At 40.3% G+C, this 21,691-nt stretch overlaps 1 protein-coding gene and 1 pseudogene across 5 annotated transcripts in view; one reads left to right on the top strand and one right to left on the bottom strand.

The window, feature by feature from the left end:
- MTCL1 (microtubule crosslinking factor 1) overlaps positions 1 to 21,691 on the bottom strand; it is a 149,725-nt gene that overhangs the window by 10,308 nt on the left and 117,726 nt on the right. For all 5 annotated transcript variants that reach the window (XM_090285799.1, XM_090285800.1, XM_090285801.1 and 2 more), the window contains 4 exons: positions 11,408 to 11,575; positions 7,467 to 7,721; positions 2,418 to 2,714; positions 756 to 787 (listed from right to left, as the gene is read on the bottom strand). In XM_090285799.1, the coding sequence (XP_090141925.1) occupies positions 756 to 787; positions 2,418 to 2,714; positions 7,467 to 7,721; positions 11,408 to 11,575 (752 nt within the window). The remainder of the gene's footprint in view (positions 1 to 755; positions 788 to 2,417; positions 2,715 to 7,466; positions 7,722 to 11,407; positions 11,576 to 21,691) is intronic.
- On the top strand, positions 18,241 to 21,652 carry LOC150002883 (small ubiquitin-related modifier 1 pseudogene; annotated as a pseudogene).

Below are 21,691 nucleotides of genomic sequence, written 5' to 3'. Positions count from 1 at the left end.
GGAAGAAGACAGTAATTCATGGACTAGAAGTTCATAGAAAAACCAGGGTTGAAGAGATCTGAAAATCTGAATGGCCCAGAGGAGAAACGTCATGTAATGGAAATGGTATATATTCATCTATAAAGAAAAAGGCTGTGTGTGTGTGTGTGGGGGGGGGGGGGGGTTGTTATAAGAAATATCTGTATGTTCCCCTCAGCTGTGTATTTTTAGTGTTTAAATTAAAACAAATTTGCTTATATGTATCCTTTCAGAAATGTCCTATTACACATATTACCTGAAATATATGATTACTAACATCAACATCAACTACTTTATATCTACTTCAAAGAGTACTGCCAGGAAATGTTTTAATAAATCCTATACCAATAGAGCTTTTAAATATATAGTATCATGTCTCATAGCCTATCAAGAGGGAGTTTGCCCAGACTTTAAGTTAGAGAAGGAGTTCTCATGTATTTTTCAAAACCACTTCACATAATCATTCCTTTATATACACAATACACAACTACATCTGCAAAGATCTTACCCTAACACTAATACACAAACCCAGCACATCTCTGGCCTTTTTGTTGTTGATAATAAAAAAATACCATATTTATTAAATTAAAAATAATAAAGCAAGTACTTAATCAGAAGTCTTACTTTGTCATTTAAAAAAGAATATTACAACAGGCTACAGTAACAAGTTGAAATTTTAAGACAAGAGGATTTTATTCCAGACATCTACTATTGTTTACATCAATCTTACTACTTACCTTTGAAGGTTTCCCTTGTGATTTTCTTCTTCCTATAAAGAAGAAATAAGTTAGTCTGAATCAGTAGATATTGGTTGCCTAGGAGCTTTCAGTGTGCTAAGTGATGTGTTTTGCTCTCCTGCCTGAGGAAAACACCAATGAAAATGCACATGAAGCCAAGTTTGGCCCAGAGTGCTACTGCCCCTCTGCCCTTTGAAGTACAATAATAAAACCATAACATACAGTGTGACAAGGGGCTGGAGCTTCTGCAGTCTAGGGAGGAACCCACGTGAGTGAGAAAAACTGGCTATAAGCTTTGTCCTGGAGGACGTGGTGCTCCTGTGCTTCCTCAAAGGACTTCGCTAACTACATGAATTTCAAACCTAATTTTGTAATGACCTAGATCCATCTGTGCACATGCATGTGTGTGTGTATATGCATGTGCAAGAGAGAGAGGGGGAGAGGGAGAGGAAGAGAGGTGGGAGAAAGGAAGATGAGGATGACAGAGTAAGTTAGGAGGCTGATGTCTTTTGGTCTAAGCCTCGCTACAAAAGTTGCGTTGACATCCTTAAGCTTGAATACTTTCTTAATTTTCAACTTCACCATATGGAATCAGAGATGAAGTTACAGTGGCTTCTGCTTCTGCTTAAGAAGAATGAGAGCTGCGCTGGCAGAAGACAACTCAGGTTACTGGAGAAAGCACCCTCAAGCTGACAGTTCTTGAAGAAGGAACAAGGATCCTAGCAAGCCCTTGATAAGGGAAATTTACTTGTTGGCAGGGTAAACAGCTTGGTGTGCTTCCCCCCAGGGAGCACGGCCCGCCACGCAGATCAGAACAGGGTCCAGACCCCTGTGGAGTGCCACCAGGACAGTCTCTTGACCCAGGGCTTCCTTCTCACTGCTGTGAAATTGGACTATGTGAGACTGCCAACAGATTAAACAGGGTGGCATATTGGCGCTGTCACATCAGCTGGGTATCTATGGTAAGAAGAGGACACCTGATCTCACAGATGTGTGACTGGCTACAATTTTCCCACATTTCAACAATACTATTGACGTGAACTTTCCTCAGTCTACTAAGTGCTTGGGACAGGTTAAATGTCAGGTACAGTGACTGTTAAATGGACTTATAATGATTCCTAAAATCAATTTTTAAAACCCAGTTTTAAAAAGGGCTTAACTACAACTTAAGTCATCCATTTGCTCATCTAATTTATGTAAGTTTTCTAAGTGCTAGGTTGTTTTTCCTTTGTGCAGAACAAGGTATTCATGGTATGTCATTGTTTAGTGACATTTGCTACTTCCAAATGTCAGGTATTTTCTTTAAAACAGATTTTTTGTTGTTGTTAATAAGTTATCAAGAATCAGAAGACTGTGCTAAGATTTTAAGTGAAGTTGAAGATCTAGTTTCCTCCTGTGTGTTTCACTAGACACGCCATTCACGAGACCTTTCTGTTTACATAGGACATGAGCCCTGTATTTCCAAACCTGAGACAAAGTGGAAAAGTAAAACTGACCACAGCACAAGCTAGAAGTTTGGGGTCAGGGTCTCCAAGCAAAGCTCTTGGCATTGTGAAGCTTTCGGTTTTACTTAAGCCCTGGAGTGTGCCTGCCACGTGGTACAGTTTCCCGACAACCCCTTGGTCTTGCAGTGCTTAACTGGATCCGAAAACCCAGGCTGACCTCAGGGAGGCAGTTCCTGAACTCCCTCTGGGGCCTGTGGGCTGGAGCCTCTTCTGGCTCATCCTCCAAAGACAGGGCATCCAAGTACAGGTTCTCTCGGGCTGAACACCTGTCTGATTCCTTCAGCTTGGAGAGCGGTTGGCCTTCAAAAGAGGTGGAGTCTGAGTCTGAGCAGGGCCACAACCCCATGGGCCTGGGCACACGGGGGCTTCCCGGGGGAGCAAAGGGGCGGATGTTGCCTTCTTTTTGATCACAGAGGAAATTTCCACCTCTTCGGGGACTGTTTTCTTTCTGCAACTTGAGGGTTTAAAAATCAAAATAATTAGTCTCAATTTTCTGTCTGTTGCTCTCCTAAGACCATAGTCTCTCCACAATTTGGAATTACAGATGAGTCCATCTGTAAATCCACAACTCACATCTCAGAGACCATGAGAAGTAAATATTCTTAAAGCTCTGACCTTGATTTCAAAATGTAACCTAACATTACAAATGCTGTAAAAAAAAAAAAAAAAAAAAAAATCACAGTTTTGTTTGGACTGAAAATCTGCATTAACCATCTATAAAACAACTCCTCCTGACAAGAATCTATGTTATTGTATATAACTTTGAGTACTGTGCTTACAGGAAAATGTACATTTATTGTTAAAGAAAATCTAACATTAAACAACATATTTAGAACTTCTATTTTTTTGGTAATTGCCTTTAGAACTTAAGGTAATTGATGGGAAATCATCAATGACAGCAAACTTCTGAGGGTGAATTTGATTTTCTTAACTAGCAGCCATTTCTAATAATAACAAAGTATTATTTCCAAATCGTGTGGAAAGGGTCTTTTATATAACCCAAATGATCAAACTGTTATAGCCAATGGATGTCAAAAACAACTTACACTTTGCTTGAGAGGATTGAAACTTAGCTATCAAGGTAATTAAGATTTGGTATGACCAAAAACAAACACGAAAAACACTTATGAGTCATACTTGCCTGACTTGGGAAGCTCAAGAAGCACTTGTGAGAAAAACACAGGACCACTTGGAGTTAGGAAGACCTGAACCGGAACCACTGTTTCATGGCTTACTAATTTGATATCAGGCATGAAGTCCCCAACTCTTCATCTATAAATAGGGATAGTATGCAACCCTCCCAGGTGGAGAAGGGACTCCAGGGGCCCAGCCCATTGTGAAGCTCATTGTTTGCCAGTGAAACCACCACAGACTTCCCTCAGGCCTGCCCTCTGGGGCTGGGGCCACTGATAATCACCTTGCCTATTTACAGCAAAAGAACTATCTGGAGGATGGTCAGGAAGGACATCACTGAAATCACAGGGACAGTCGGGGAAATGCATGTAAGGCAGGTGCTCTCTTGCTCCTCGCCTCGGAGAAGTCTAATGGACAGTTTCCGCTCTACTCTCCTGAGCTTTCCTCACAGGGCTTTCTCTCTGCCTTCCTGCACAAACATGCACAGAAAGCACAGTTGAGAACTGAGGTTATTTCCACCTACATATCCTTAATGAGGTCTTTATTGAATGATATGCTCAGCACTCTACCCGCTAGCTGCTCTTTGTAATAAGTAAATTATCTGAATGACTATAATGATACTTGAATTTGTCCTGAAGGGGTGATAGAGAAATATTTTCAATCCTTAAGTGCTGGGACAGTGCCAGGAAGTTCTAAAACCCTCTTAGAAATATATTAATTTATTTAAGAAAGAATCAGTCCTAAACTATATATTTGTGCCCCAATTGCAGCCTTCATCCACAAATTGGCTATAAGTGTGGACTGTATATCACCAAAGGCCTTTTGCTTATTTTTAGGAATTTTATGAGGCGGTGGAACCAGCCTCAGAGTATTATCTTCATTTTATGAGACAGATGAAGAGTCAAGCAGCAAGAGCGTCCACATTGAGAGTTTCAGGCAGGATTACAGTTGCATTAGAGAAGAAACACATTATTTTGGGGTTTCAGCTCCGCTGTCTCTGCTCTCTTTCTCTCCTTCCCCATGACACAGTTCTTCCCAGCTCTCTTAAAGATGCTAAAGGCTTTCTTTAATAAAAGAAACTAAAAGGAAAGGTTTCTATTATGTTTATCTTATGCATGCCAGTACAATTTAGTCTTAACACATGATAATCTCAAAACTATTTGGGACAAGGAATTAAAATGCAAAAATCACATTTGAAACTGTAAATGTGCACTGAGTGTGTGTGAAGAGGGGGAAGAATGACTAAAGAGGAGAGCTATGAGCAAGCAGTTCTAACTCAGTAAAGTGGAATTTCAAAAATAAACCCCGCTGCCAGAAGCAACAAGCACTAAAGCTGTGTTAGGTTTCCTAAAAATGAACTGGAATGGTTTTAGCTAGAGGTATCTGCTGCTAAGATGCCTCTGGGGTGTTGTAATAGAATAATGCATCCTTAAAAGGCTAGGGTTTCCTAGGAGAGTCATTTCAAACCAAGCACCAGCAATTACTGTACTTAGAATCCTGCAATAGAACAACTTGTAATGCAAATAGAAAATTTAAAAGATCTGCATTTCAAACAATAAAGGAAACAATAAACCCTCCAGGGTGTCACCTTATCTGAAGCAGTCAAAAGAAAAAGTCACTTTGTGAGCAGGTTTTAAAAGAAGGGCCTTTCGTTTGGTAGAGGGACCTGATTTAAGGAAGTTACTGGGTGGAGAATGAACTTTCCTTTAGCGCTTTCTAGCTGCAAGTCCTGTATCATCAGCATGTTAATTGGGAACTTAGTTCTAAGGAGTGAGGCAGTGTGACTCCATAGAAGTTAACAATCACCCAGTCAACTTTGGATTGAGACAGGAGATGCTGATAAGATAGATGTGTTATATGACCTTAACCACACTCCCACAGTGATTCATCATGTAAAGTGTCTATCTCATGTGGCACAGAACTTGTGTAGGAATTCAGTGACACCAGGCAAGTATGAAGCATGTGTTCTGGAAGTGGAAAATGGATTTACTGTTACTTCTTTTACCAACTGTATTAGGTTATCCTAGTCAAGGTTATATGGCTCACCAAGTAGTCAAGTATCAAGAGCATACGCTTTGAAGAATGTTCATTATTGTTTTATCTGTGGAATGTGTAGCTAAAAGTTAAACAAGGGAGCAATCCAGTTACTGATAAACTAAATCTATATGCACACATACACACTTCAGCCAGTTTCCTCTTTCACAGGGAATGTCTAAAACTACTTTACCTAATTTTCAAGATTGGGCACCAAGATTTATAAAATCTTCTTTTAAAATCTCAAATATTTTTGGGGAAAGGCCAGATTTATTTTTGAAAGCCACAATTGCATATCTGAAGCATCAATTATTGGCAACAAACCCTCTTCTAAAAAGAGCAGTGAAGTCATCGTACAAAGCCTGTGGGATCCACCACACACCTGAATTTCGGAAACAGGTGAATGCCCAGAACCAATCTCACTCGAAGGTGTCAGCCTTGGGCACTGAAGTCCTGTGCTGCCAGAGCTAGAACTGGTATGGTACTGACAATCTGGACGTGGGGTTCAGTTCCTGCCCCCTTTTCTCTTTCCAAAATATAGTCTTAAAATGAGACAAATGCTCATCCCTTGCTCATTAATGATTTGAAAGCTGAATATTAATCTTCCCTTAGTAGAAATTCCTCGTTCCCAAAAGTAAAATAAAACCATAAAAGACTTGCTTAGCTTATATCCAAGGTATGACTTCCAAAATGAAGCCATACATGACCAACAGGCAAAGGAGACCTGGAAAGGCAAGCTCCTGATGGCTTTGCTGGGGTACAGGAGGGATAGACAAAGTGAGAGACCCTGGGGAGAAGGCCAAGAGGGAACTTCCCTGGTAACAGGTACCTAGAGTTAGTGATACTAATTAGCTACGGCTGGCTCCAATATATCTGTGACCATTCTTAGGAACACATAACACTTTGCTCCTACAAGTTCCCTGGACAACTGATCCCTTCGATAGAGCACAAGTGCAGGGGATTTAATACAGAAGATTCTCCTCAAGTGCTGGCATTTCTAGGTCGAACAGGAAGTGGCCAACCTTCCTTTGATAGAACTTGGGGAAGTTTAAAACGAGCCATATCAAATATCAGTATGGTGACTCAGTTGTGTGAGTAATCCAGCCTCCGAGGAACTTCAGCTCTTTCCTCTCTGCAGTGCACTTCCTTCTTCTCAAGGCTTTTTGAGCTCAAGGTTCCAGTTCTTTTTTAGTTCATTTTCCCTCCCTCCCTCCCCTACAGTATGCAGAAATTAACCTTTGCCACTGCGCCTGCATAACACAGGTACCATGTGTCTAGGGATAATTGAGCACATTTTTAAAAAGGCTCCCACATAAATGCAGGCAGTATGGGTATTTGTAATAGAATAATGAGGTTATTTTTCCTGAACTCAGTTTCTAATGCATTTCCTTCAGGCCTCATGAATTTATAAGGGTGACAAGCTGAAATAAGATGTATGCTATGTAAAAATCTGGCAAGGGAGGAATTCCAAACCTCATCAATTTAATGTAAAAATGTAATCTGTGCATCACCCAGGCACAACCACAACTATGCAAACTGTCCTAAGTCTGAGGCAAGGTAGAGAATGATGATCTGGGTGGTAGAAAAACAACTTCCCCTCCCCTCTTAAATTAATCTGAATTTCTGAATTATTTGTTTAGCTGAAGGTGATGAGCTAGCTGAAGGTGATGAGCTACCACCTACATCCCCTGACTGTGGTCCTATCTAATTATAGTTCAATAGAATGCACAGCAAGTGCAAACAGCCTGATTTCCAATTTAATTTAGTAATTTCTTTACTAATGGACAATAATTCCATTCAAGTTGAAGCAGTCACAGTGGCCACATCTTTAGTGGGAAACTTAAAAGTTAATTTTCTTGTTTGCAGAAATCACTTAATACTCTACTTTTCCTTTTCTTTCTCTTCCTCTGGAAGCCCATAAAACATCCTGACATAATGAGGACCTCTAAGCAACCTGTTTTCTTTCTCTATACGCTCTGATTTCCAAGTCATTTTAGCTGTCTCCACTCTCTTCTCTGGTGTCTGGGTGCTTCCTTACCTGTTCTATTCTCCACAAGAGTTCCTTCTTTTGCTGCTCCCACTCCTGTCGATCTCGGTCCAGGCGGTCGAGAAGTTCCACCTTCTCTCGGTTCCAGTTCTTTTCAATCTGATGGATCTGCCAGCGCAGGTCCATGACCAGGCCATGACTGTCAGCAAGGAGCTTCTGGTGTATCTCCCTCTCCTTCTTGAATGCTCCTTTGCTGTCAGTGGTGGAGTCTAGTTCTCCCAAGTTTTTCTCAGTCTTTTCTTCCAGCTGTCAAGAAGAAAAATCTTAGGAACTTAGTCCTTGCCAAGTTTCACAAAAATAAATGAAGAAAATGCCAGAACATTAATGTATTATCCCTGGAAACATGTTTAAACCAAGATTTGACCAATGCAATGGAAGAAACCATTTTCATTTTCATTTTTTAAAAAAAAGATATTAAAAAAAATTATTTTTAGAGAGAGGGGAAGGGAGAGAGAAAGAGAGGGAGAGAAACATTGATTGGTTGCCTCTTGCATGCCCCCAATTGGGGACCTGGTCTGCAACCCAGACATGTGCTCTGACTGGGAATCGAACAGGTGACCCTTCAGTTCATAATTTGGCGCTCAATCAACTGAGCCATACCAGCCAGCCAGGGCACCATTTTCATTTTTAAAGTTCTAATTATAAACACTTGACAGAGTCACAGAATGTCAAGTTTCTCATAGTCTGCTTCTCAGCTCTATTTCCCTACTGAGTCACCATCATCTCTTGCCTGTTCTTCCGTAAAGCTTTTTGAGGACAGGTAGGTGTGTCTGTCTTATATTCTTAGCCCCAACATGGAACCTAGTGATGGGGCAGTGATGGAACCTAGGCATCTATGATACATATTTGTCAAATATCCAGTAGGTTAAATACAAAAAACAAACAAATAAGCAAAAACAAAAACTTCCCATCTAGACATATCATGTTCAAACCTCTGAAAACCAAAGAGGAAGCATTGGAGGCAGAGAAAACACACACACACACACACAGAGGCACACAGATGTGAATGACAACAGACCTCTCCTTAGAAACTATGTAAGTCAGAGGACAATGGAGTGATATCTCTAATGGGCTGAAGGGGGTAAATGGCAACCTTAATAAAATTATATACTCAGCAACAATATCTTTCAAAAATAAAGGAAAAAATATTTTTCAACAAATAAAAATTGAAAGAAAAATAAACATTGCCAGTAGACCTGTATTTCAAGAAATGATAGAGAAACTGTTCAGGCAGAAATAATATGATAGCAACAGACACTGTTCTACACACACACACAAAGAAAAACACTGAAAATGACAAATAAATAAAACATGAAACTCATTTTTCTCTATTTTTTAATTGCTTTAAAAATCACTGAGTGTCCCTGGCTGCTGTGGCTCAGTGGATTGAGTGTTGGCCTGCGAGCAAAGTGTTGCTGGTTCAATTCCCAGTCAGGGCACATGACTAGGTTGCACGTCAGGTCCCCAGTTGGGGATGTGAGTGAGAGGCAACCACACAGTGATGTTTCTCTCCCTCTCTTTCTCTTTTCCCCTCTCTCTAAAAATAAAATAAACAAATAAATAAATAAATAAATTTTTAAAAACATCACTGAGTGTCCAAAGCAAAAATAGTTGCAATGTATTGCGTATTTATAGGACATGTAGAAGTAAACTGTATGACAACAACAGCACAGAGGGCAGGAAGAAGGAACTGGATGTATACTGTTATTGGAGAACATAAGAAATTTTAAAGATGAGTGTACATACAGATGTGTCTTTCTCTTATTCTAGTTCAGCAGATCCCACAGACCCACGTTAATCCATTTAATTCTAATGGTTTCTAATCCATTCTCTTCCTTGAATCCAAAATAACCTTTTTAAAAAGCAAATCACAATGCATTAAAGCCAAGATAAAATCAGGATTATGTTTCAGTTTTTTTGCCTCACACCTGAGTAGGTGCAGCTCCACAGACATGGCATGCTGCCCTCTTCACCATGTTCCTTTTCTGTGTGAAATTTCCTTTCTCCCTTTTCCATGTACCCACTCCTATTCATTCTCTGAGATTCATTCTAAGCAGGACTTTCACAGACAATCCTCCCTAAACCCTCAAGCCGAGGTTTGTGCCCTACATGCCTCCACTCACCGACAGCACTGTGTACAGACCTGGCAGGGTACTTCTCACACTCTAATAAATTACAGCTCTTGTCTGGGTCTCCCATTGCACTGCAAATCTGGTCAAGAAATATCTTACTTGTTGCTGGATCCATGGCATTCAGAACAAGGTCTGACTTAGAAGTCAATTGAAGAAATCACGGATTTGGGAATCGACTCAACATGGCCTTGACTGAGAAAAAATACTTAACTTTCAGTGGAGTTCACCTCTTTTACTTTTAAGTAGAAGAGGGTAAAGATGAAACTATTATAAATGAACCAGCATCCATCCACATTCATTGCTTCCTGGGCTGCAAATGTTTAAGAAACTTCTTAAACGATTTGGGCAGAAGATGAATCTTACCTATTACCACCTGCTTTCTAGGCTTCAAGTCCTAGCATTATTTCACAGTATTTAATGACTCTCCCTGAGGCTTTATTTGTAGCAAACTTGTGGGTGGATATAAGGTTTCTCTAAAACAAAGATGAAGTGTTTTGAAACTGGTTGGTATACAAAATTATCCCTCCTTTCTTTAGCTACACTTAATATCTTTAAAAATATTTATTTTTTTCTCCCATAGCCATATTTTAAAATTGGTTTAATGGCAGCTCATCGAGAGTGTTTTTACTCATTTCTCCTCTGCTGCTGACAGTTCAGGCTGTGTCCTAACATACATAGAGAATCTAGTAAGAGTCAGCATGCCTCCAGGCAGTGGGCAGGACTGGTAACTAGGTCAGTGGCTTCGTCATCTGACTAGCCTGGCCTGGCACTTTGGTTTTCCTATGCTTTGCAGCTTCCTCTGCAGAGAAGACTGTGTCTCTGCTCTTCCCAGGGCTGTGAGCCTGACACCATTGCTCACCTGACCCAAGTGGCAATGAAAAACATGTAGGTACCAGGGGAGCTGTTTCCCTTGGACATGACAGGCCCTTTCATCTTTTATTAAGGCCATTTGGAAGATGCCTCATTTCCAGGCAGTTTTTTTTCCTCCCATGCAGGACTGATCCAATTGATATAAAACTTTAATTATTTTATGGTTTGCCTTAAAATAGGGCCTAAAGAATAGATTATCATCATAATCAAGGGGCTGGGAGAAACCATCTGAGCAGGAGCACACTGTGCAGGAAGTGACAGTGCTTTTAGGATTTCCAGGGAGAAAATATTTCAGAAAATGTAGAAAAGAATGTTTCTGGCTAGGTGTGATCTTAACAACCATGCCATGGTCTAAAATCTCCCAGCTGGCTCTGTTCTGTCAGGAGCATGAAGGCAGGTACCCACTCTCCTCCCTACTTGAGCACTGAAGGCTCTGTGAGCTGAGACCAGCCACTTCTCCTGGGCCTCCATTTCCTTCAGTGTAAATAGGACACCGAAATTGATTAGATTTCTAGGTCATGTAGTTGAAGGTCTACAGCTCTTTCCAGTATTTGGAGAAATCTCAAGAAAAGCATGTGTTTACCTTTTTCAGAGATAACTGCAATCTGCTTTTGCTTAGCTCCTGTCTGAATTACGTCAGTGCATGCTGATCATCACCATATACTGCAGTCCTTTGATAGGGCTAAATACAACCTTGTTCAAAATGGAACAGGAAAATAAATGCTACTTTAAAAATGCTGACCGTGTTTCATATTTGGGAGAGGAAATATCGGGGTGGGAGGTGCCTTGGAAAGGCTGGGAACTATAAGAAGAGACAGCAGGTGGCTGCTCCTGGTTTTCTCCTCAGAGTCCTCTTAGAGGAGGGTCACTGTGGGTCTGAGTAACTGTGCCTGCTCTCCACCTGTCCCAGGGGAGGTTGGGGGCAGGTACCTGTTCCAAGCGACACTTGAGCACGGCCCACTCCACGTCCCAGGCAGCCTTGTCGCTGGCGTACTGCTGCTGCAGCTGCAGCCGGGCATACTCGTCCTCCCGCAGCTCTGAGCGCAGGTCCTCCAGCAAGGTCTTCAGCGCGCCGAACAGCCGCTGGTTTTCCACCACCTGCGGGAACATTGGCTTAGGCTCTGCCACCATATGGAAGGGTATTCTTTAGGTCAGAAGAGGAGAAAAGCCTGGCAATCAGGGTGGTGCTAGGCTGTTTCCAAGATGCCATTGGTAATGGGTGCAGAGCCAGGGGGTTTCCCTGCTGGCCATCAGGCCCCTGGGGTTGGGACTGCTAAGGGTTTGCTGGAATAGGTTGGAGGCCAGGACTTGGGCGGTGCAAGGAGAACCTGAAGCAGAAGAGAGGAAGGGGCAGGAGGCCACACGGAGTCCCAGAGGCCAGGGCTGCCAAGGTGACACTCTGCGTGACTTCAGACATCCGAAGCTCTGGCTAGAGATGCAGATATAACAAAATATACTCACCTATGTATGCTGTCGTTTTAATGCTAGCTGTTGGAATAGGGGATGAATAAAGGCCTTGTATTTCTTATGAGCATAGGGTGGTCATCCCCTGACTTGCAGTTACTCAGAGGTCATATATGTGACAAACATAGCCATGGGGAGGAGGGAGCAACTTTTAAGGTTTAATAATGAAAGCCAAAAGAAAATGCTTAACCTGTTCATAAAGGCTTCCTCGTGGCCTCCTGAGATAGAATCACTGCCTCCTCCTTTCTGCTTCACTAGTGGCACAAATAACCACTGTACCTCTTTATCTGGTGCCCTGCCCCAACCACCACAGTAAGTGCCCAGAGAGAGACAAGGCCTGACTTACCCCAACATTTCCAGTGTTTTGCACAATGCTTGGCTCATGTGAAGTGTACAAAGAGGTCTGATAAATGAAAATGGTTTTTTATTACTAATCTGCTTATACCTAAAAGATTTTCATTTTCTATAACCTGTCTCACTCTTTGAAGGCACATTTCAGAACAATCATTGCTCTCTTAGTACATTTCAGCATGGGCATTTTATCAGAAAGGTCTGTCTAAATGAATGAATTCTGCACCTGGATAATAATAGCCACATGAGCCCATCTCTTTCAACCAGTTAGAAAACACAAAGGTGCATCATAAGGTCTCAGGGCAATCTTGTTTGGTATATTTATGAGACAAGAGGACTAAAAGCTCTCTCAGTCTTTCTGGATGCAGACTGTCTCTACTATAGAAAGGCAGAGCCCCTTACTCTCAGGTGGAATCCCCCTACTTGGTAAACTAAGGTGTGTGCCCTTTGGCTCCCTAGCTTGGGATCTACAAACACACATCACCTTTTCCCCTCCATCATGTGGAGTCAGCTGTGCTTCTAAAGCCATCTAATCCACTGAACACGCACATGTACATACACAAAGATGCTCAACACTTATTGGAAAAAATTAAGATACTTTGGACCTGTGTTTGGATCTAAATAATTCTTTAACATGAACAGATGACTGAAAACTCCATAGCTGCCCCCATAATTTATGAGTAGTTATAAGATATAGTAGACTTTTGATCGAGTAGAGAGGCCTATTTGTCAGCCTTTTAATTTATTGCTCCTTGGTTTTTCTCACTGTGAATACCAGCTTTTAATAGCTCTGAGATGAAAGGCATATTAAAAGTACAACTCAGTTCCCATTTGCAAAGCTAGAGACCCTTCTAGAAATCCTACACATTCTCTCCAACCACCTGAATACAAATAAATTACCTCTATATTCAGAGATGCTTTTGAAATGTGTGAAATTATAATAAATGCAGAACAGTTTCTTTAAACTCTACACCAAAAGTATTTTAAATTATTACTTTTTAAAAATTTATTTATTTATTTATTTTTAGAGAGAGGGGAAAGGAGAAAGAGAGGGAGAGAAACATCACTGTGTGGTTGCCTCTCACTCGCACCCCCAACTGGGGACCTGACGTGCAACCTAGTCATGTGCCCTGACTGGGAATCGAACCAGTGACACTTGGCTCGCAGGCCGACGCTCAATCCACTGAGCCACAGCAGCCAGGGCTATCAAATTATTTAATTGCAGGTGAGTGAGAAGAGGTGTTGCAACAATCTTTTCAGAAATATATATCATTCTAAGTATAGAATTTGCTGACAAATTATGTATATTTTATGGTGGATTTCTTTGATATTTTCATTTTTGGATTTTAAAGTTTAAATATATCACTACATTTTAAGTCAAAGTATTTTGAGCATAAAATAATAATTTTGATCCAGTCTTTGGAGTAGTCATCTGATTTTCATTGAAGAAAGAAAAAATCCATATAATAAATTAGTATATGTATTAATAGCTCTCTATGAACTCCAAGTCACATCTATAGTCAGCCTCTGGGGTTCTTAATCCTACACCAAAGAGCTCTGACATTAGGATAAGCACTTTGTGCTTCTTGAAATCAGGGGTTCACGTGATAGTCCTTTTGCAGATTGAAAATTTGGAAGTACTTACTCTGGAAGTGACTACTTTTTGGCATTATCAGATGTCATATTAAACCAAATTAAGCCTTAATGTTTTCATGTACATCTGGGTCAGAGTAGTGAATATAATGTTCTCTTATATCAGTATATTAATCATCATGAAATGAGCTCAAAATTGTTTTGGGGTAAATGTGGCCAAGACAGCAAGAGAGTTCAGAGAATCCAGGCCATTGGTACTTGTCACACTATAATCACCAGGAAGCAGCATGTAGCATGGCAAGAAGCTACATTAGCTTTCTGCCTTGGTGCACAACAGCAAGAACTGATGTCAAAGTAAAGATTTCTGAAGACCCTGAATGAGCCATTGATGGGCATGATCCTTCTAAATGACTTTTTCACACATTAAACCTCCTGTAATGATAACTAATGTTTTCATTGAGCCAGGGGGTATGCTAAATCACTCACCTACAGGACCTTGCATTGCACATCAGTCCTGGGTATGTATTGCCCTGTTTTCTGTGTTACAGAGGAGGAACTATAGTGTGCAGAGACTGCTGAGGTCTCACTGCTAGGAGGTACAGAGCCCAGATTGCATCCAGGTCTGTCCCTTCCAAGGCTAAAGAATCCAAGCCAAGATATTTGAATTCTGACATTATACCCTGCCTAGGCTATTATTATTATTACTATTATTATTATTTTAACTTGGCCTTAGAGAAGCCATCTAATTTCTGTGAAATGAATTTCTATTCCTATATCAAGAGAAATACTAATAGTGAGCCACTCTGAAAAAATACCTAAAAGTTACTTCTCTTGCTTTTCCTCTAGTGGTGGCCCTTATTGGGCTATGTTTTAGGTAAAAAGATTGCCCAAATCAAGTCAAGAATGGAACTGAGATGCTGATCCATTTAAAGGTCTTTAGATGAAAGTCTTCTTGGATACGGAACTGAATCTCCTATGCCAGGGGCCCAGCAATGCAACCTTTTAGCTTATGTATCTGTTAAATATAGGTCAATTTCAATGAAAAAACCCAACTTTTCAATCTCTTCAAGGTCAGCTGGTTGATTTTCTCACAGAGAATTAGGATAAAATGGCTCTGCTATTTCTTCTCACCAGTCTAAGGGCATTTCAGTCCTTTCAAGCTCATCTCTCTTGAGTGAGGCTTAAAATAATCCCAAAATTGGGATCAGGAGTTTGGCTGTCCTATAAAGTGTTAAACTTTATAACAGGTTCAAGGGTGGGTTTCAGCCATCAGGACTACTATCCAAGTATACAATAAATATTATTAACAGAAAGTAAAAGGACGTTTATGGAGAAGGTAACATACCAAGCTATTTGTGATACAATGCCAGCAATTTTACAAAATCATTCTTGCCTAAGATTTCTAAAACCTGTGTATCACAATTCTGTGAAAGAGCTGAACTACCATCAACTACTCCACTTGCATCAGAGCCATTAACTTTGGGAATGGTTTTAATCTAAAGTTGGAACAGATATATTGACCTGCTGTTATAGGCATACCCACAAATGTTAGCCACAAAATAGAGATCGTGGCCTCCACTTCCTATTCATTTAGGCTATTAGAAATGGGCAGGGAGTTCTGGAATGCTCTGGTAGCTGCTCCTGACCCCCAATATACAATGCATAGTTCTTATCTGATACATACAAAGAGCGGGACCTCCTGCAGCACTCAATGAAAGTAACTCTTTTCTCAGCAGAAGTCCTAACACAAGTCCTTTTCTGTGAGATTAGCTAGAAGGGATACATTTGCACACCCAGCAACATTTAAATAAATAAGTCATTTATCATTCTTACCTCCATTGTTACATTCAGATTTTAAGATTCTTTTCTAAAACCATTATTCCCCCACAAATAAAAGACAAGTCATTGAAGACTAGCTGTGAAAATATGATCTCTGATTTATGTACAGAAATCATTTTTCCCCTGGCCGAGAATGTAACAACTGGCCCAAGCCATGAGGGCTCTGTGCCTATAGGCCACGATAATTTTCACCGAAAGCTTCCCAATGTGGGTGTATGAAAGAACTAATGGGCATATATTTAATAGATTATAAACCCAGAGATACCAGCTAATGGCTTCAAAGAAACCAGGGCAGGTCTGATGAAAATCAAGGGGCAGATGGGAAGAAATCACTTATTAGCAAGATTTAGAGTCTGTTATGCACTTGAAAGGGATGTCATAAACTGCCCATCGTGGGACTAGGGTGGAGAGAGGCCTTTCCTTAAATCTCCTTCAGTACTTGTGACTTTTCACTTGCAGCAGGTGCTGTTTTCACAGTAATAGAAACAAACAAGCAAAAATACACAGCAAAAATGATATGTTTCATAATCATAAGCTCTGGTCCGGTTCCTTTTATATAGAGTTGCATGTCTCCCAGTGAGGATATAAAGTTGCAGAATCTGAAGAATAAACCACAGTATAACATCCAAAATTGAAATGTAAAAGCTATTAAGGGTCAAGAGTTTTCTTATTAATCCGCGCCCCACCCCTCAAAAAGCCCCAAAAGTAAGAAGTCAGGGTGTGTCATAGTCCTGACATCAGGCTTGTCTGGAAGGTGCTCTTTCTGTAAGTTTCTGCATTTGGGGCAAAGCAGAAAGGTGGGCAATCAGAAAGAGGCCTGCTGGGCACCCAGGGGAGTCGAAGTCAAAGAGGTCCAGGGAGCTGAAGGCACTTTGGGTGCAGGAGAAAGGCTGATTTTACTTGCGGTAGCCCATGGAGACCCAAGCTGCAGATGACTCCTGGATCCTTGACCAAGACCCAGGGGAGCAGTGCCTGCTCAGGCGTAAGGCTGGGTCCTGAGTGAGACTCTTTAGTGCCCAGTCCCAGTTGAATATTAATATGAAAGAAAATTTCAGTAGATCTTGCTCTGACTTTTAAACTAGATTCTTTAAATTTATACTTAGATGCTTTAATGAAGAATATTATGTCACATCTTTGAATGAAGAAGTAACTTCTCTTTAAAAAAAATTAATCCAATTCTGGGAAGACTAGCTGTAGGAACCATAGGGTCATAATTCTGGCACTATTAATCACCTTTTAAAAAAGAAAAAGAAAAGAAAAAGAAAAACAACTTGATTTCAGGAATTATGATTGAATATAAAATGCATACACAACCTTAGCAGTACTGGTCTCAAAAGCTTAACGTAGTAGCAAGGGGCAAGCATCTGGGAGCTCAATGAGAACTATATAATGTGCCCTTTCATATTTCCTGCCTCTGCCCTTCTGCAAGGCATACTGAAAGTGCTTACTGTTCTCAAAGACTATTGGAACATTGCTGCTAGATTGTATAACTAAAGATCAGTCAACAGGGAGCATTCACAGAGCCAAACACTTTCTAACTTGATGACTTTCATGAACTATTTCCAAGGTTGACTCAATACATGTAAATTTTAAAAATCTCATTGGACATGATAAATGTTGCCATTTACTGTGTTCAACTGTGAGAATGTTCAATATGACACAAAGCAAAGACAAGGGCTGGGAAATTTTGTTACTTGTGAGTTGATCCTTGGGAAAGAAGTTGGGCCACATTTCTCATTCTGCTTATCACCTTGGGAGGTTCTCAGAGTTTCTGAAGGGGTGTGGCTCTGTTCAGTAGCTCTGTAAGGTACCCAGGCTACCTAGCTAATTAATACCCAGGACACTAAAGGGCGGGCAGACCTTCTAACTGAGGATGTTTGCTCTCAGGGAATCAGCTGTTGCTTGCGTAGAGTTCACTTATCTTCTGTCCCTGAATGGATGGCATGGTGCACTTAATTACAATGGAGAGATGGGTCCATTAAAGACAGAACTAATTCTGCCCATCTGGACTCTAACCTGTGAGCCTCTGCTGCACACTGTGCGGAGTGAAACCTCATGGATACATTTTTGCTTTAAGGGGAAGATCTAATAAATTACATTAGAAGAGGAGGAAAACAGAAATGATATTAAAATACACTGAATGTGAGTTTCCAGCTAAGTGACTACATTATTTTCCACCAGAGGGTAAAATTTTCCATGACTATGGTTTAGAAAACCAGATGTGTTACATTTTTTTTTTTTCCTTTTTCAAAGCATTTGGACACACGTGGAAAACACCCAACACATGATCTTAGTGCAGCAGGTTTTCGACTAAGTGAAAATCAAGGAATACTATTTGAGTTAATTACAGATACTTTATAGTATTGATTGCCAACATCACTTTTAAAAATAATAAAACTGGTACAGCCACAGTGCTGTGCTGTAGCGAAGAGAGGCAGACTTGTAAACCCTGGAGCCAGGTTCCATTTACCAGAGGCCACTGCTGTGCGGATACCCTGGGTGAAGCCACTATCATTATGTCTGACCAGGAGGCAAAGCCTGCAATTGAGGACTTGGGGGATAAGAAGTAAGAAGTGTACATTAAACTCAGTCATGGACAGGACAGCAGTGAGATTCACTTCAAAGAGAAAATGATGAAGAAAGTCAAAGAAATCATACTGCCAAAGACAGGGAGTTACAATGAATTCACTCGGGTTTCTCTTTGAAGGTCAGAGAATTGCTGATAATCACACTCCAAAAGAACTGGGAATGGAGGAAGATGATGTGATTGAAGTTTATCAGGAACAAGCAGGAGTCATTCATTGGTTTAGGTATCTTTTTATTTTTTTCTTTCCCTCTATTCATTTTTATTTTTAAAAAATAGTTCTTCTGTAATGTGGTGTTCAAAATGAAATTGAAAACTGGGAACCCATTTCTTTAAAACATCTAGCAATTGGAATCCTAGTGCCCATTATTCACTTTTGTTTGTTTTCATTGGGCTGATCAAACCCCAGCCCCCTTCATATCACCTCTCCTTTTGGAATAGTACATGTGTGCACAGGGAGGCCACCTTTTTCAGGACTGTGCACTTTTAGGCTTGTGATAAGTAAGGTCAACCAAAGCAAGTGCTCATACGGACTTCCTAATTGGCCCCGAAGTTCTAGCATGTGATGGCTTTACTCCTAGACTATGAGTTTCAGTGAGAGATGTTTAAGTTTTCTGGAGAACTTAACTTGAAGCTACTTTTACAATCTGAGAGAGTCTGAAACAAAGGAAGAATATCAGGCTGGAGTCAAGGTGACAGATAAGGTGAGAGTCAAGACTAATGCCAATGATGGCTTCACTGAAGAGAAAGCATTTTATTAAAAGAAAAATCTTGTCAAAGATTCCAGAAAAGCACTAATTTTTATTAGTAGGTAATAAAGTTATTTATGTAGAAGTGTATACAACAGAATACTGCTCTTTTTTATTTTATTTGTGCTTTTTGGCCTGAGATATGGGTTTTAAATGGATGTTGTACCAGCTTCATTAAAATAAGCAAAATATGTGTAGGAAGAAAACTGGCAGATTTTAAAGGATTATTTTACAAAGTAGCATTTTATTTTCTAACTAACTCATTGTTGGAAAAGTCATTCCATGAGCTAAATTCTCCCCATGGACTCTGTCATTTCGACAAACTTCTTAATAACTGTAATTAAAAGTTCCTTTGAAAATTCCTCTTCCTTGAGTCATATTAGTGAGGGAAACGAAGGGTGGATGGGGGTGCATAGAAAACAGCTTCTCAGTGTGACCACTTAAAGCTGCTTGTTTGCATGAAAGACTTCTCCAATCTATCTTGGTAAAAACAAAAATGCACTTGACATAGTAGCAAACTGGTTTTGAATTATGAAAAATGTTTGCTATTTAGTAAACTAGCAAATGACGCACATATTTTGTTTCTCATGCACTTGGCAATATAAATAAAATTAAACCTGTCCCTTTTTTCCTTTGAATGAGGTCTTTCATGTTTGAGAAAAAGTCTTGCACTACTGCATGTATTTTGAAGACACGGATATGTAATAGTTACCATTTGGGGGGCTTAAAGATTTTTCTTTTTCCTGTTTCAACCACTTTCTACACTTTTTGATGAGTAGTACTTGATGTTCTTACCAGAAAATTAATTTTGAGTTTTGAAGCCTTTATTCAAACCACTTAAAAAAATGATTTTATTTATTTTTAGGGAGGGGAAGGGAGAGATAAAGAGATGGAGAGAAACATTAATCGGTTGCCTCTCACATTCCCTCAATTGGGGACCTGGCCTGCAACCCAGGCCTATGTTATGACTAGGAATTAAACCAGCAACCTTTTGGTTCATAGGCTTGTGTTAAATCCACTGAGCCATACCAACCAGAGCTCAAACTACTTTGAAATGTGTGATTTATTGCTAGTGTTTTTTTATAGCATATTTTTTCTTTACCTTTTTCCCCCCTTCATTATTATATATATATGTAAAATTTCCAATCCAGGATATTTCCCTGCCATTAAGAATGTTCTGGCACCAAAATTAATGGCAAATGTTAAGGGTAATAGAAAATTAGAGCAAAGGGCCATTCAGCTTCAGCCTTTACACACCATGAATAAAGAAATCATTAAAACATCACATGAAGAAGTTTATATGGTGATAGTTCACCCTTCAGTACTGCAGACTTTTAACATTTTGTTGCCTCTACAGTGAACCAGAGTAAAAATATTCACCTACCATTGCCATTATTTGCTGATACATATATATTTTTGATGGTAACATCCTATCCTTATGACTCTATTGCAATCATCCTGGCTTTCCCATCTTGGCTTGAGTAGGTATAGAAGATAATGGGGTACCATCTTTATTGCTATAATGCATTAAGCATTATAAGCTAGTAAAATCTAGTTTAATTGTTTCAGATGAAAAGTATTCTTTCAGTTTCCGTTTTGAATGTGTTTGGACTAAACAAACTACTAATGTCTGCAGGAAAAAAAAAAAAAGCTCTTCAGTTGTGAACATCTTATTTGTATATGGAGAGTAAGTGGAAAATACACATTTCCCCCAGGCCTGTGTTCAGATATCACCACTTTTCCTCATTTGGATCAGAGCCAAAGTGCTGATGACAGCCCTTTCCCACGTGACCCTCTGAGGCTCTGTGCTGAGGGCAGGGCTGCAGCTGTGGAGTCTGGTGCAGAGGGAGAGCCCAAATATGTTTGTGGTTGAGCGGCTGCGGCCCCACCCGCCCTCCCAGGGTGACTGCTGTACCCTAAGATCCACCCACTCTGCCCCTCACCCCAGAGCCAGGGTCCAGGGCTTGGGCCTCAACTCCGCCCTGTGGAACCCCAGAGAAGCAACACAGGGTCAAAAAAGACTCAGAGATGGAAGGCTGGGAGTAAGGAAGCTTTAACACTCGGTGCCTCTCAGGGTTTCAACACTCCAAACCCACCGCGGCTGCTATTTTGTATAAAGCTGCAAAAAATCTGGGTGGTATCAATAGTATCTTTTGGCTTATTAAGCAAGGTCTATCTGCTTAATAATTAATAAATGTGGCCTTTGGCAACACTAATAATTACTTAATATTTACACTGAAATCCCACCTCTATTAATGCTTTAATTTTTTAAGTGTCATCAAATATTTTTATTTGGGGCATTAAGTTTCAAGTGGCCCCAAAAGAACCTGAAACACTTTATACATGTTTGGGGATAGTTTAAAAAAAATACTCGTTCTTTCCTCCTTACGCATTATGTTACCAAATTAATGATCTTGCCAAGTGCCTGTCCAGCTGAACATTAACAAAGAAGCCCTGTGCTTTCTTCTTCTGCTATGATGAGAGAGCGGCGCTCAGCAGTCTTTCCTCCTTGGGAGAGTGGTCAACCTTTAGAAGGCCTCAGACCACTCTACAGAGCACTTTTTCTTCTTTTTGCAGCATGTTCGCTGGCCTTGAGGGGACAGTTGATCTGATCTTACTATGGTTCTTATTTAC

Source organism: Furipterus horrens, unplaced genomic scaffold (assembly GCF_987537825.1).
Source record: "Furipterus horrens unplaced genomic scaffold, mFurHor1.1.pri manual_scaffold_8, whole genome shotgun sequence".
NCBI classification, from domain to species: domain Eukaryota; kingdom Metazoa; phylum Chordata; class Mammalia; order Chiroptera; family Furipteridae; genus Furipterus; species Furipterus horrens.
This window is presented reverse-complemented; position numbering and strand designations above follow the sequence as displayed.